The sequence below is a fragment of the Apiospora hydei genome, assembly GCF_038363865.1.
Source record: "Apiospora hydei strain CBS 114990 chromosome Unknown utg000006l_segment0_segment0, whole genome shotgun sequence".
NCBI classification, from domain to species: Eukaryota; Fungi; Ascomycota; class Sordariomycetes; order Amphisphaeriales; family Apiosporaceae; genus Apiospora; species Apiospora hydei.
Window position 1 is genome coordinate 3,925,410 of NW_027117365.1, and position 12,775 is coordinate 3,938,184.

Here is a 12,775-nt window from a genome sequence, read left to right on the forward strand (position 1 = left end):
ATCCAAGACGCATGCCATGTATGTTGACAGCATTGTCAGGTGTTTCCGAGGGACCGCTTGGAGGTGGGCGAAAGAAGTTGGCCTTATGCCCAAAAGGTCCCATCAATCAATTGATGGTTTTGTAGGGCCAAGGGTTGGGTAACGCAACGCGGTGGAGGGGAGGCGCATGCAGATTGAGTCGAAGTGTATAGCTGGCTGGATCAGGCAAGATTACCAGATGCGGCTCAAGTGCTTACTTGTCGGCGGGGGTGTGAGTGGAACGAAGACGCGTCGGCGGATCTCGGTCTAGAAGACCGAGGGGTTGATTGATGATTAGGCTTGCTGCAACGGCAAAAGGCGGAGGCCATGCATTGTATTTGCGACAGGTAGGAAGGACGGTTGGCAACGCTCGCAACTGACCCAGTCTATCTGCAGCCACTAGGTTACTAGAAGAAGGCCTGCAGTGTCCTTCCCTAGGTGCTTGTAGTTTGTCAGTGGCCGCGGGCAGGCAGTCGTCCATCACAATACCTGGAGGAGCACTCGAGCAGAACACCACCACCACCAACAGGCCGAAGAAAAAAGAAACCCTACGCCATACCATCCCGTGGCCAAGGCTCCCCAATTACGTGATCCCTCTGGTGCAACCCGTGCAGTTCCGCCTGCCGAGCTGCCAAGGGATGCTTTCTCTTGACTAGTCTTGACCTTATATTAACCCCCAAGACTCAAAACGAACCAATTGCCCAGTCACGGTCCAATCAACATGACAGCTGCAGCTTGCGGAATGAGTCGTCGTCGCCCTCGACGAGTACCGGTACCCTCGTGTTGGGACAAGGGGTACATCTGACTTCCGCATTCGGACAAGAGCACGTCGGCCGACCTACGTCGGCCGACCTGCCTCGGCCCAAGACCGCGAGTACCCACTCAGCTGCGCATAGTCGAGCAAATCATCTCCAGAGGTTGCGCCTACATTGTCTTAGCTCCCTGAGCTGAACTGCACTGCCAGTCGGCCGACCACTTGGTTACTGCAGCTTTCCATCCCGGGTTGGTAGCAGGCTAACAGTCGATAAGGCACATCCCATCAACTTTCCCACCATACTGGGCCGCTCATTGTTACGGGAATATCACTGTCATCGACTGTAAATCCGGTTCGATCTAAAACGTCCGGCAGCGCCCACGCTGTCGGGAAATTCACCTGAAACCGCCTCAAGTATTTCCAAAGTTGGCGAGAAAGTAGTAAGCTTAAAGGAATTTGCGCTGAGCCTGGAGGGAAGCGGCTCAATCTCATTTGACGCCTTTGCACTCTATTTATATGTATATCACCAAGACCCTTTGCCTGCCGGATAACGGCCAGTCGAGCTATCCAATCAGTCCAGGCCAAGCCATTTATCAAGGAAGTGGAGGATCCTGGCAATGACTGGCGTCGCTATGATAAATTGGCTCCAGATATGCGGCTGGGAACACTGGAACCTCTTGTTATAACTTGGAGGGAATCAACTATTCCCCCTTGCAGGCAGATGAGATAGTCATCATGACTTGCTGGCACCCCCTGCAGCCACATCTCCTCCTTTCTTCGACTTGTCCACATCGTCGTCAACGACCGGCAGAGCCGGGATATCTACGCCCATCACCCGATACTCCAGGCCGATATAAGCGTCGCTGAGCACAATGACATCGACCTTTCTACCCTTGCCATCCCGCTCAGGTTCTGGTAGCTTGAGAGTCACGTTGGCAGAGGGCTTAGTACCCGTACCTACTGATTTTCCGGGGCCTTGGTTCCAGCCAGCACGCTTCACCGCAATGATCTCATCACTCGCTGCGTTGCAAATAATAACAAACCACCCCTCGGTCTGTGGCTTGGGGTACCTGGGAGCATAAACGCGACCTTCCCGTTCCACAATCGGGTTAGTCCGCTTGAGCGAAACCGTTAGAGATTGCGCTGTAACGTTCTCTGGCTTGACGTTGATGTTGGGCAAGATGGACGCGGCTCGCATGAACCGTCCTAGCTGCGAGCTGGGCACGTGTAGTTTCTTTGCCAGCTCCTCTGTCTGTGGTCGAGTGAAGGTACCCAGCTTCTTGAGCGAGGTTGTGTCCTTGAGTTCATTGACGTTAAGACCAGGGAGGATCGCCAGGGGATGGTCTTGAGGCCAGCGGGCTGATTTGATGCACTGCAGTACTTTGATCATCTCAAGGCAGCTCGAAAGATAACCCAATTCCGTGAGGACGTCAATCGATGCCTGGATAATACGAATGGCCTGGTCCAGCACACTTGTCTGGTCACCAACATAATCCGTAATAGGCAGATCAATCCGCGCCATATGTGCTTGGAGCAGAAGGAAGGCCTTGACATGGGGATCCCACAAGGGCAATCCGAAGTCATTTGCAGAGAATGGAAGGTTCCGTGATAATTCGGCGTTAATCAAGTCTTCGTTGTGGCGCACTGGCAGCTCATCGTATTCGGTGGCGCTTGACATCCATTGCAACGCCTGTGCGAAGGTGGCTTTGGGCTTGGCATGCTTGACCAGGTGACGGATCGTCTTGTGGGAGAGATAATAATAACTCATGATCTTCCCGAGAGGTGTAGGATCAACGTCCCCATTGGGGAACACTTCGACACACTTGGATTCCGCAAGCTGATCAAGCGAGTTGTTGACCATTTCGATCATGAAGTCATTTGCCATTTGCTGAGCCGCAATGGTGTTGTGCTCCTCCGCCGACACCTCCAAACCGTAATAGGATGGATTCTTGTGGAGGCGTCGGAAGAAGAAAGTCCAGGTCAGATAATCAAGAGCATCTTGCTTTGTCACAATCGTCTCGGCTGACACTTCAGCACACAAATGATTGTCTAGAACGGTATGCAGGGACGACTCGACAGGGAAGCCGGTATGCAGGAAATGCTTGTAAAAGTCCTTCTTCGCATCCTTGGTGAAGATACGAGCCACGCCCGAGTTATCGAATTGCGGTCGTCCAGCACGGCCCAACATCTGCAGGACGTCTGTGAGGTCCATGTCCTTGTATCCTTCCATCTTGGCGTCGTAGAATTGCGTGCCTTTGACGACTACCAGATGCGCAGGCAAGTTGACTCCCCACGCCAGGGTACTGGTTGCTACAAGAATTTGAATTTTGTTGTTGAGGAATAGTTCCTCGGAGAGCTGACGGTCGGTTTCGACAAGACCAGCGTGGTGCAGTCCGATACCGAAGCTGATGGCTTCCTTCAGGGCCTCATCCTTGACTCTAGAAAGGTTGAGCTGAAGGTCTTCCTCATCCATATGCAGGAAACGGCGCGGGTTATCTTCCATTCCGCATAAATTGATGAGATCTTTGGCTGTCAATCGGGTCTGTCGACGGGATGGTACGAAAACGATCACTGGTTTGTCGGGGCTATGCGTCTTGACCGCAAGGAACGTTGGTCGGTTCATGGACTGCATCAGCGGGCAGAAGCCTCTAACTTCTGGGAAGCCGTCAATGTATAGCTCGAGTGGCACAGGTCGCACAGAGTGTCTGAAATTGAAAAGACCCTCCTTGACGCCCAACCAGTTACCAAGGTCAGACGCATTGGCACATGCAGTCGACATGCCGAGTAAGCGGACAGAGTTCTTTGTAGACTCGGCGATGTAGTTCATTCGAGACACGATGATCTCGAGAATCGGACCTCTGTCACCAGCCAGTAGGTGGATCTCATCAATGATGACCAAAGATACCTGGCGGACGTAGCCTCTTGTTTGCCAACTACGCGAGATACCATCCCATTTTTCTGGTGTTGTGACAATTATGTCTGCATCCTTGATGGTCCTGGTATCAGGTGTATTGTCACCGGTCAGTTCGACCAGCTTCAAGCCCAGCGGCCGAGCGAGACGCTCGCCCCAGTCCTTCACTCTTTCGCGTACAAGTGCCTTCATGGGTGCGATGTACACGACCTTTGATCCCGGCTTCTCGCGGAAGGCCCACCACATCGCCAGCTCAGCAGCCGTGGTCTTCCCACTTCCAGTCGGGGATCCAAGGAGCACATTGGCCGGGGGTATGGTAGAGGGTATGGAAGATCTGAGTCTGCATAGGATTGAAGTACTGGAACCTCTTGGAGTAAAGCTCTTCAAGACGCATATCCTTGAGCGCACTAACAGGAAGAGGCTGAAGGTTCAGCAAGTCGGTGTATACACTCTCCGTGTCTGGTCGAATCAGATGCTGGAAAGAGATTGGAGCAACAGTCTCGGCCCCAAGCCATTTATCAGAGACAGCTTTGACGTAAATCTGAGTAGGCAGCGGATCCGAAAGCGGGATTGTGAAGTTCAGCTCGTGATCATCATACAGCTTCCTCCTGTTGAGGATGAAGAACTCGTGATGATAGATCTCCGAAGTTTCGGAATTTTCAACCCAGATGTAGAAGGATTCAGAAGTCCCGTGAACACGATCGTTCCACCTGAAGTCTGGCGTGATGAAAAGCTTTATCCGTAAGACATCTCGGTTCAGAGGGGCAATTTCTGCATCTATCGACACTGTTGGGAAGTTGTCGAGAATACTGGCGATCTTCTTGCCTGCACTATGATTATGGACCAGGCCACCAATCTCGGCAGGCTCCATATCTCTCATGGCCTCAACTGTGAGCGACTCCTTGGCATCCAACTGGTTCAAGACAGACTTTGGGAGGTCAAATTGGTGCAAAGGATGCTGGAACGGCCATATCCGCCTCTCGATGGATTTAGCCAATGTCAGAAGAACAAGACATTGATGACCCCATCGTCTGTTGAGTGCCATCATGAAGAGAGATCGACAAATTCTTCCAGACTGCTGTGCGACGTAGTTCAAGTCGTTCGACAGCGCAAAGTCTTCGGGCTGTGCGCGGCAGATGTAGGCTTGTAACAGAATATTAGTCTTCGCTTGAGGCGTATCAATACCGCCCTCAACATCACAAGGGACAACCTCGCGCCTAAAGTGAGTAAGCTCCTTCTCCTCACTATCTCTGGATTGTATGTTGTCAAATTCCCCGCTCATGCTGATCATTTTCAAAATGTCGGCCTCTGTTGCGTGTGGCTTCATCATCATGTTGAACACCTCGACACTGGTTTGTTGGATGTAGAACTGACTAGCGATACGGCCAATGTCCTTGCTCCGAAGCTCCTCGGTGATTTCGTTGAAGATGACCATCTGGCTCTTCTGAAGGGTTCTTGCGGCCTGAATAGCAAGTTGGCGACGTCGCTGGACAAGGTTCGGATCGTCCCTGATTTCAGCCCATTCGATACCGTAAGTCATGGGGTTTCGCTGCATACGAACGAAAAGGTAGGAGTAGCCGATCCATTGTACCGCCTCCGGGATCGATGTTACAGTCCCGAGAGCAATTTCTGCGTTGAGGTTGTCAACTAGCTTCGAAGAGAACCTCGACTCAATTGGTTGTTGCTCCGTAACGGCGCTGAGGTAGTGAGGCAGTCTATCCAGGGTCGTGCAAATCATACCAATGCCCACATCTTCGAATTGCGGGCGACCTGCACGACCAAAGATCTGCAAGACATCAAGGATGCCCAGGTCGACGAACTTGCCGTCCTGGGCGCTATAGACTTGAGTTCCCTTGATTACTACCGCAGCTGCAGGCAAGTTGACACCCCAGGCAAGTGTGGCCGTACAGCAGAGGACCTTAATAACACCCTCTCCGAACAATCTCTCCATCAGGTTTCTGTCCGACCGAGTCATGCCAGCATGGTGAATGCCTAGGCCTTTGGGCAGAAGGTCTCTAAGCTCCCGGGCCCGTGAAGATTTCATGTCTCTGACAGCTTGTTCGTATTTCGGGTGGGATTGGGGGTCGAATAGATCCACGCAGATATCGTCGATGGCCTTCTCGTGAAGCATCTTCGCGGTTTGCATGGTATCGCGTCGGGAGTGAACAAACACCATGACCTGATGGTCTTGCTGCAACATCTCCCTGACCTTCTCAAAAGCAACATTGTCCAAATTTTCCTTGGACTGTTTCGAGCCAGCCTTGCCCTTGACACCAATGAAATGCTGCTCCAGCGGTACAGGCCGGAATGAGGCATCAAAGTAGAAGAGGCCTGCATGGCGGTTGACTTTGAGGAAGTCGGCGACATCAATAAAGTTGGGAAGAGTAGCACTGAGGCCCACAATACGAATGAGAGACTGAGTGCTCTCAACTTGTCTTTCAGTTCTGGCAACCAGCGACTCGATGACAGCGCCACGTTCGTCGTGAAGCATGTGGACTTCATCAATGATGAGTAACCGTACTTTCTGAACCAGCTCTGTGTCGCCAGTGCCCTTTCTTGTGATGACGTCCCATTTCTCAGGGGTTGTTACGATAATCTGGGTTTGGACAATCTCTGACTTGGTCAGATGCATGTCTCCAGTGTACTCACGAGCACGGATTCCAAGCCAGGCCAGTCGTTTCCCTAGCTTTTCGGTGATTTCGGCGGCAAGCGCCTTCATTGGGGCCACATAAACGATCTTGAACTCGTCTGCATCCACGGCAAAGTCGGTAGCTTCGTTGTTCTCGATAGGATTAGGGGTGACGTATTGGCTGATGGTTTGTAATATAGTCAGCATAGCCGCATCTGTTTTGCCTGCACCAGTTGGCGCACAGATGAGCATGTTTTCACTTGTCTTGTACGCAACAGGGTACACCAGACTCTGCATACGGTTCAGTGCCTTGTAGCCTTTGAAAGTACGGCGGCATAGACCATCCATCTCAGCGACGGGCAGGAGCCTCCGGCCTGGAGCAAGCGTACCGGTTTTACCGGCAGGGATCATGTACTCTTCATATTTCTCAAACATCTTCCTCTCGCTACCAGCGGGAAGTGCGTACTTGTTCCCAGAATGACTCAGAGTGTTGCCGGCAGTATGGGAACGATACACATGCGGGTACTGAACCTCTTTGTGCATCGTCGGGGCCAATGTTGCATTCTTGTGCTCGAAATCCTTGCGCCGGAGAGCGTCCTCTCTCTCGGCCTTGGTCAGCAGCCGGTTGCCTGACGGCTGTGCCGTCTCCCGGGAAACATAGCTGGATACGATCTCGTCCTTTTTGGAGAGAATCTCGATGACAAAATCTAGGTCATCAAAGCCAACGAGATCGGTGAGGTGAGACTGCACCTCGTCCGCTGATTGACCCGAGCTCAGTACTTCGAGGATCTGGGCCTCGAACGCATCGGCCGAAAGACCATTTTTCCTAGCAGCGACAGCAGCGCACTGTTCCGTAAACCATGAGGGACCTGGGCTACTATCGCCATCGTGGTCAACAGCATCGTCGAAGAAGTCGCTGCTGTACAGGTCTTCCTCGCTATCGGAAATGAAATCCCAGACGTCATCTCCACTGTTGCCCGAGGTGAAGTCCTCGTCGTCCAGATCAAAATCGTCGACCGATCCCTTGTAGCTGTTTGAGCTCGCATTCGGCAATTTGAGCTCAGCCAGAGCCAGCTTCATAGCCTCAAACTGTGCCCGCCATTGTGATTCTGCCTCGCTCGTTGAATTGTGAGGAGCCATGGTTGCCCGGTTGCTGCAAGGTGAGGGGTTGAAACGTCTGTTCTCACGTCTGACGTTATGCTGGATCTCGAAAAGGGCCAATTGAAAGTTGGCCTCTCCGAATTTGACGATTGTGTGCGACGAGGAGAAAAGGTGTTTGAAACCAGCAAAGCCGTAGACACACCTGCGTGCATCAGCAGAGAGATAGGTTCAAATATGTACCTATCCAGTCGTTCTTCGCCGATGTGAGTCAAACGCTGAGAGACTGCTTAGCCTTAGCATGACACGCTCAAGTGCCTTAGTGGGGTCCAGCAGTCAGTCTACAGGGCCACCCAAAAGTCCAGTCAGTGCCCCTGGCCGGACTAAAAAGAACTAAGCACCAGGACTTATTACTGTAATTCAATATGCTACAACGCTCGTATCGCTTGAATGACATTCTGTCAAAGTACCTGGATACAGCTCTAATGAATGAATGCTACAGGCGCAATGCCTCAACTTTATGGCCGTCGTTACCTCTGTTGGCGACTGGGTCAAGGCTGGCTGTCTGTCTTGGTGGTGCAATTAGCTACACCTTGTCTGGAGTCACGTTAAAGTCCCCTACCAGCCAACTGGGGGCACCGCCAATCATAGCGGCTACCCCCTAAAACTGGGTGCATGAGGTACCTAACTCCGTCTCCATTAGGTCCTCCCTATCTCCTTTAGGCTCCATCATTGGGGGGTACATGTGATAAAGCGGGCGAGACTCGTGCCAAGTTTCAATGCTACCAGTGACTTCACACCCAAGACCACCCAATTCTATACCATCCATTGATTCAAACCTCATTGTCTCACGATTCAACGAATCTCTTTGATAATCCCGACTATTCCTCCTTCCCGAGTGACGCGAAGACGGGGAACCACTTACCAACCGCCCAAACCATCACCTGTCGCAACAACTGCAGCTTCCCAACACCGTCACAATGAAGTTGCACTACATCGGAGTACGCACCGCTACTTTATTGTATCTTTGGGTGGGCGGAGGCAACCATAAACTGACCACTTTTGTTTGAACATAGATCATTGCCAACGAGGAAAAGCCCGGTCGCGAGATCTGTGCTGAAAAGGAGCTGAGCGCCTACTCGCGCTTCACCCGCGGCAAGTACGAAACGCAATGCCCTCTCTCTCTCTCTGCCTTCCGTCCCGACAGAACCTCCCATAGGCCGCCGTCCGTCCTTCCGCGAAACACCGGTCCGATGTGACGATGGCACGACGGGGTAGCGACTCGAGGGGGAGGAAACCTGAGAAAAGAAAAATGAAATGAGAGACTAACAACATGTCTGCTATAGCTATGGCGAGTTCATGACCATGTTCTCGAAGACGGTGGCGGAGCGCACACGACCGGGCCAGCGACAGGACGTCGAGGAGCAGGACTACACATTCCACGCGTACGCGCGCAGCGAGGGCGTGTGCGGCATCATAATCTCGGACCACCAGTACCCGGCCCTGGTGGCGCACCAGCTGCTGTCCAAGGTCATGGACGAGTTCCTGTCGGCGCACCCGCGCACCTCGTGGAGCAACGGCCAGACCGTCACCATGCCCGAGCTGCAGGAGTACCTGCAGAAGTACCAAGACCCCCACCAGGCCGATAGCATCATGAAGATCCAGAAGGAGCTGGACGAGACCAAGATCGTCCTGCACAAGACCATCGAGAGCGTGCTGCAACGCGGCGAGAAGATTGACGATTTGGTGGCCAAGAGCGACGGACTCAGCTCCCAGAGCAAGATGTTCTACCGTAAGTATTGTGGTTTGTTCTATTGCGCATATAGACAAGTTATTGACTCCCTCTATAGAACAAGCAAAAAAGCAAAACTCTTGCTGTTTGATCATGTAAAAGCTCAGCGATGGCTACGAATAGGATGATTAAGGGGGCAGCAGTATATTGGTTTCTAGCATAGCGGGCGAGAATATGTGGGATTGGTTATATCTCGACAACTGGCCCCCTTTTTTGAAATTTGGACGTATAATGAATAGCCCTTGCACGATCTCGGGAAAGGGTAGACATAGTCTTTCGCTGGCGGTTCATGGATTTGCGTTTGCGGAAGGCCGTTCGCTTAACTCTTGTTGTTCATGGCACTATAAGAAGCTGCAGGAATGTGATTTATTCGAAATGAGCATTCTTCTAGCTGCTGCAAGAAGGAAATGGAAGGATAGAGGAACTATTCCCTCCATTACTCAGTGACGTATGTAAATGATAAGACACTATGGGGCATTTCACAGCTAGCCGTATATCATGGATAACACGAAACTGGACTCAGATGTTGCACTCGAGAGAATAGGGTTGTCGTAAGAGGGAGTGATCTCTTCTCTTTCAATTTCTTCCGCATCCAACTACTTTGCTTCCAAAAAGGGTATCTACTACCTATCCCAAACGATGACCATCAAGGCGAATCGTGTATCCTCCCCTTCCCCTTGCCGCCTTCCAACACAAATCAGTCCATTGCCCAACAAACGAAACGCCACACAAAAAAAATGCTATGAGTCGCAGACTCTGGTAGAACAGGAAAAATCACATAACGCCACCCATGGTATATCCATCCACCCGCTTAGATCCAAGACGCAAAACAAAGCAAAACCCAGAATCACTTTTCCAAATATACAAGGTCCCACCAGTCTATGTGTATATATGTACCCGAATAACATGAACAAGAGAGCTTCGTTCGTACCATCAAACGCCATGCTCTATTCAAACGAAATAGATAGAAGAATTGATAGTGTCGTCATGATCGAAAAGTAATTTGTGGGTTTGAAGAAGTAGGAGATGAGTATGATCTCTAGGACCGTCCCGTGAGGTCGAATGGGATCTATGACGATTCCAAAAAGCGGAGAGCGGCGAATGTGTGTCGTGAAGAAGTAAAAGAGGGATCGAGAAAACTCAGTAATAGAGAATAGGGTTTATAGAATAATGATTACCAAGGGTAATAATAGAAGAGGGAGGAGCGCGCAGCTTCGAGCTGGCGTTTATACTCTCTTGCCCTCGCATCCCGGTACACCCGCGGGAGGTAAAATATTCCGAACAACGGGGGAAAGGGTGGACGATGCCTCAGCCCTCGAGGACAATGCGTTCGCTTTTGCGGTGCTCCAGCAACTTCGTCTCCTCAGTTTCCTGGGGCGTCACCAGCGTCGGCGTCAGGAGCTTCGTCTCAGCCAGTCGCTCGTTCTGGCCCATGGCGATCTTGGGCGTCGGCAGGGGGCTGATGTGTAGCGGGAGCTTGCCACCTGCACCGCCACTGCTACCAGGGCCACTACCGCGCCTATGCGGCGGGCGCGGTCCGCTACCAAACGTCGTCTGCAGCGGCTTCAGCATGCGACGCTGCTCCCGTGACACCGAAATCTGCCGCGCGATGGACAGCTCGACGGCACTCATGCCTGCGGAGCCTGCCGGCGAAGCCATCTGCTGCTGGTGCTGCCTCTCTTCTGAGCTCCGCGTAGTAGAAGTGGTGTTGCTAGTGGTGGGGGTCAAGTCCCTGAGTGTTTCCGAGTCTACGGACGGCTTCGTGATGTGCGTCTGTGCCGAGGAGATGGAGGATGGCGAGCGCTTGCGCGAGCTCGTTATGGACGATGCTCCGGACATAGGGAGCTGTTGCGAGGGACTGCTCATCATCTGCCACTTTGGCTCGTGGAGTTTGGGCTTCACAGATGTGGATCGGATAATTGGAGGCGGCGGTGACGATGCTGCTTCTTTTTCTGTCGATGAAAACCCTTCCTCGTCCATCTCCGTTGGCGATTCCAAAATGAGGCTGGATTCGTCGGCGTTGAATCTGGGCACGGACTGTTCTCGCGACCGGGCCAGGGTTGCGATGGTCATCTTGCCCCTGTTCATCTGACTCTTTGGGGGTCTTTGAGATGGTTATACGGGCGTGCGTCGTCAAAGTTTGCTTTCATCGGTGAGTGTAACATGGCTGGTGAAGTATTGGATCTTGCCAGCGAGGAGCCTTTCGCTTTCGGTGGTGTCCGAGACGCCTGCTGCCGGGCCGCTGTCTCTGCGCTAGAGGGTTGTGGGAACAGATTAAAAGATGGCGATGCCATCGGTTGAGGCGATGTCGCCCTGCGATTCATCTTATGGGGGTCCTCCAGCACCTGTCACGATATGTTAGCTACTAAGCCTATCGGTTTTGAACAAGTCGGACGAACCTCTGGGTGCTCTTTCACGTCATTAATTGTTTTCAACTTATTCAAGGTGGCCTGGCGTCTGGCAAGTAGCGAGGAGGCAGAATGGTTGTTCTTGAGGACGTCTCCAAACATGACACTGTACCGCTCCATGTTGCTGTCCGGTATCTCCACGTCCAGAAATCCACTGCCGGGGGTGCCCCATTGTCCGCGCTCCTGAAAGTGTTGGTGCTTGCGTTGTTGGGCCTCGACGGCTGTGGTTTGTCCATATAAGGCATCGTAGCAGAACGGACGACGATAGGCTTGTGTCTACCTGGCGTCTTCGGGCCCGCAACCGTGTTGTTCCTGGCGACGTTCCTATCCCCTTCCATGCGAGGGGCCGAGAAGGCTAGCTCCAGGCGGCTTGCGCCTCTCATCTCGGTAGAAGCCGCGGACGTCGGAGGAGAAGACTGAGCGGTCTCTGTGTGCTTCTTCCCAAACCTGCCAAAGAGCTTCCACTTCCCGGCTTGCTTCTTGGACCCGGAGGATCCCGTGGAGCCTACACTTTCGACTGCAGACAAGGGCGAAGTGGGATTTCGGTTAAAGGTTGGCCTTAAAGTCTGCTGAGAATTAGAACTCGATGCCGTCTGCTGGCGTACTGGGCTTCCGATGGCCATCCCGATAGATGATGAGTCGCTCGCCGACTCGGGCGTGGGCAATCTAATGACGGGTATTTGGGCTCGCGAGGTGGCTATGCTGTTAGGGCTGGCCTCAGGTGTCGGCAAGCCTGTCGTTGCTGTTCCGGGTGCTGGGAATATCTGCCGTGGCCGTAGTCTTCCCTCTGGTTTCAAGCTGACGTAGAAATCATCTCTCGAGACTCTCTTGTCGTATTTGTCAAAGTTGAAAGAGTCGACCTGGAGCGAGCTGGAGCTTGGCCCCCGGAAGTATTCGGTCGTTCATGCATCATCGATCTGACGGGATCACTGGGTAGAAACACAAGCAGTAGTCGGTTGCAGTAGCAGTTGTCACTGCCACATCCGACGAAGGGGGAGCTGGGTTATCAATATAACGCAGCCGACTATCAGGTCGGGGTTGGTCTGATACAGGGCCTGGTCCGCTTGCCAGGGATGAGTCGAGCCCGGACGTGCGTCACGAACGCATCCTGCCCATTCGCGCTGACCGCACCATGCCTCAAGATAGACTTGGCCGGACCAACCAT

At 52.6% G+C, this 12,775-nt stretch overlaps 3 protein-coding genes across 3 annotated transcripts; 1 reads left to right on the forward strand and 2 right to left on the reverse strand.

Moving 5' to 3' along the window:
• Nucleotides 1–1,505: 1,505 nt before the first annotated feature.
• On the reverse strand, nucleotides 1,506–7,452 carry PG997_008458 (Sec63 Brl domain-containing protein; the record flags this gene model as incomplete). The annotated part of the gene is made up of 2 exons (XM_066812773.1): nucleotides 1,506–4,023; nucleotides 4,049–7,452. The coding sequence occupies 2 exons, from the start codon at nucleotides 7,450–7,452 to the stop codon at nucleotides 1,506–1,508; spliced, it is 5,922 nt and encodes a 1,973-aa protein (XP_066668115.1).
• A 938-nt stretch (nucleotides 7,453–8,390) lies between these two features.
• On the forward strand, nucleotides 8,391–9,301 carry PG997_008459 (uncharacterized protein; the record flags this gene model as incomplete). The annotated part of the gene is made up of 4 exons (XM_066812774.1): nucleotides 8,391–8,411; nucleotides 8,487–8,635; nucleotides 8,757–9,202; nucleotides 9,261–9,301. The coding sequence occupies 4 exons, from the start codon at nucleotides 8,391–8,393 to the stop codon at nucleotides 9,299–9,301; spliced, it is 657 nt and encodes a 218-aa protein (XP_066668116.1).
• Nucleotides 9,302–10,510: 1,209 nt separating this feature from the next.
• PG997_008460 (uncharacterized protein) lies at nucleotides 10,511–12,775 on the reverse strand (the record flags this gene model as incomplete). Its single annotated transcript, XM_066812775.1, has 5 exons — nucleotides 10,511–11,306; nucleotides 11,366–11,547; nucleotides 11,602–11,831; nucleotides 11,891–12,486; nucleotides 12,714–12,775. 5 exons carry the CDS (start codon nucleotides 12,773–12,775, stop codon nucleotides 10,511–10,513), a joined length of 1,866 nt encoding a protein of 621 aa, XP_066668117.1.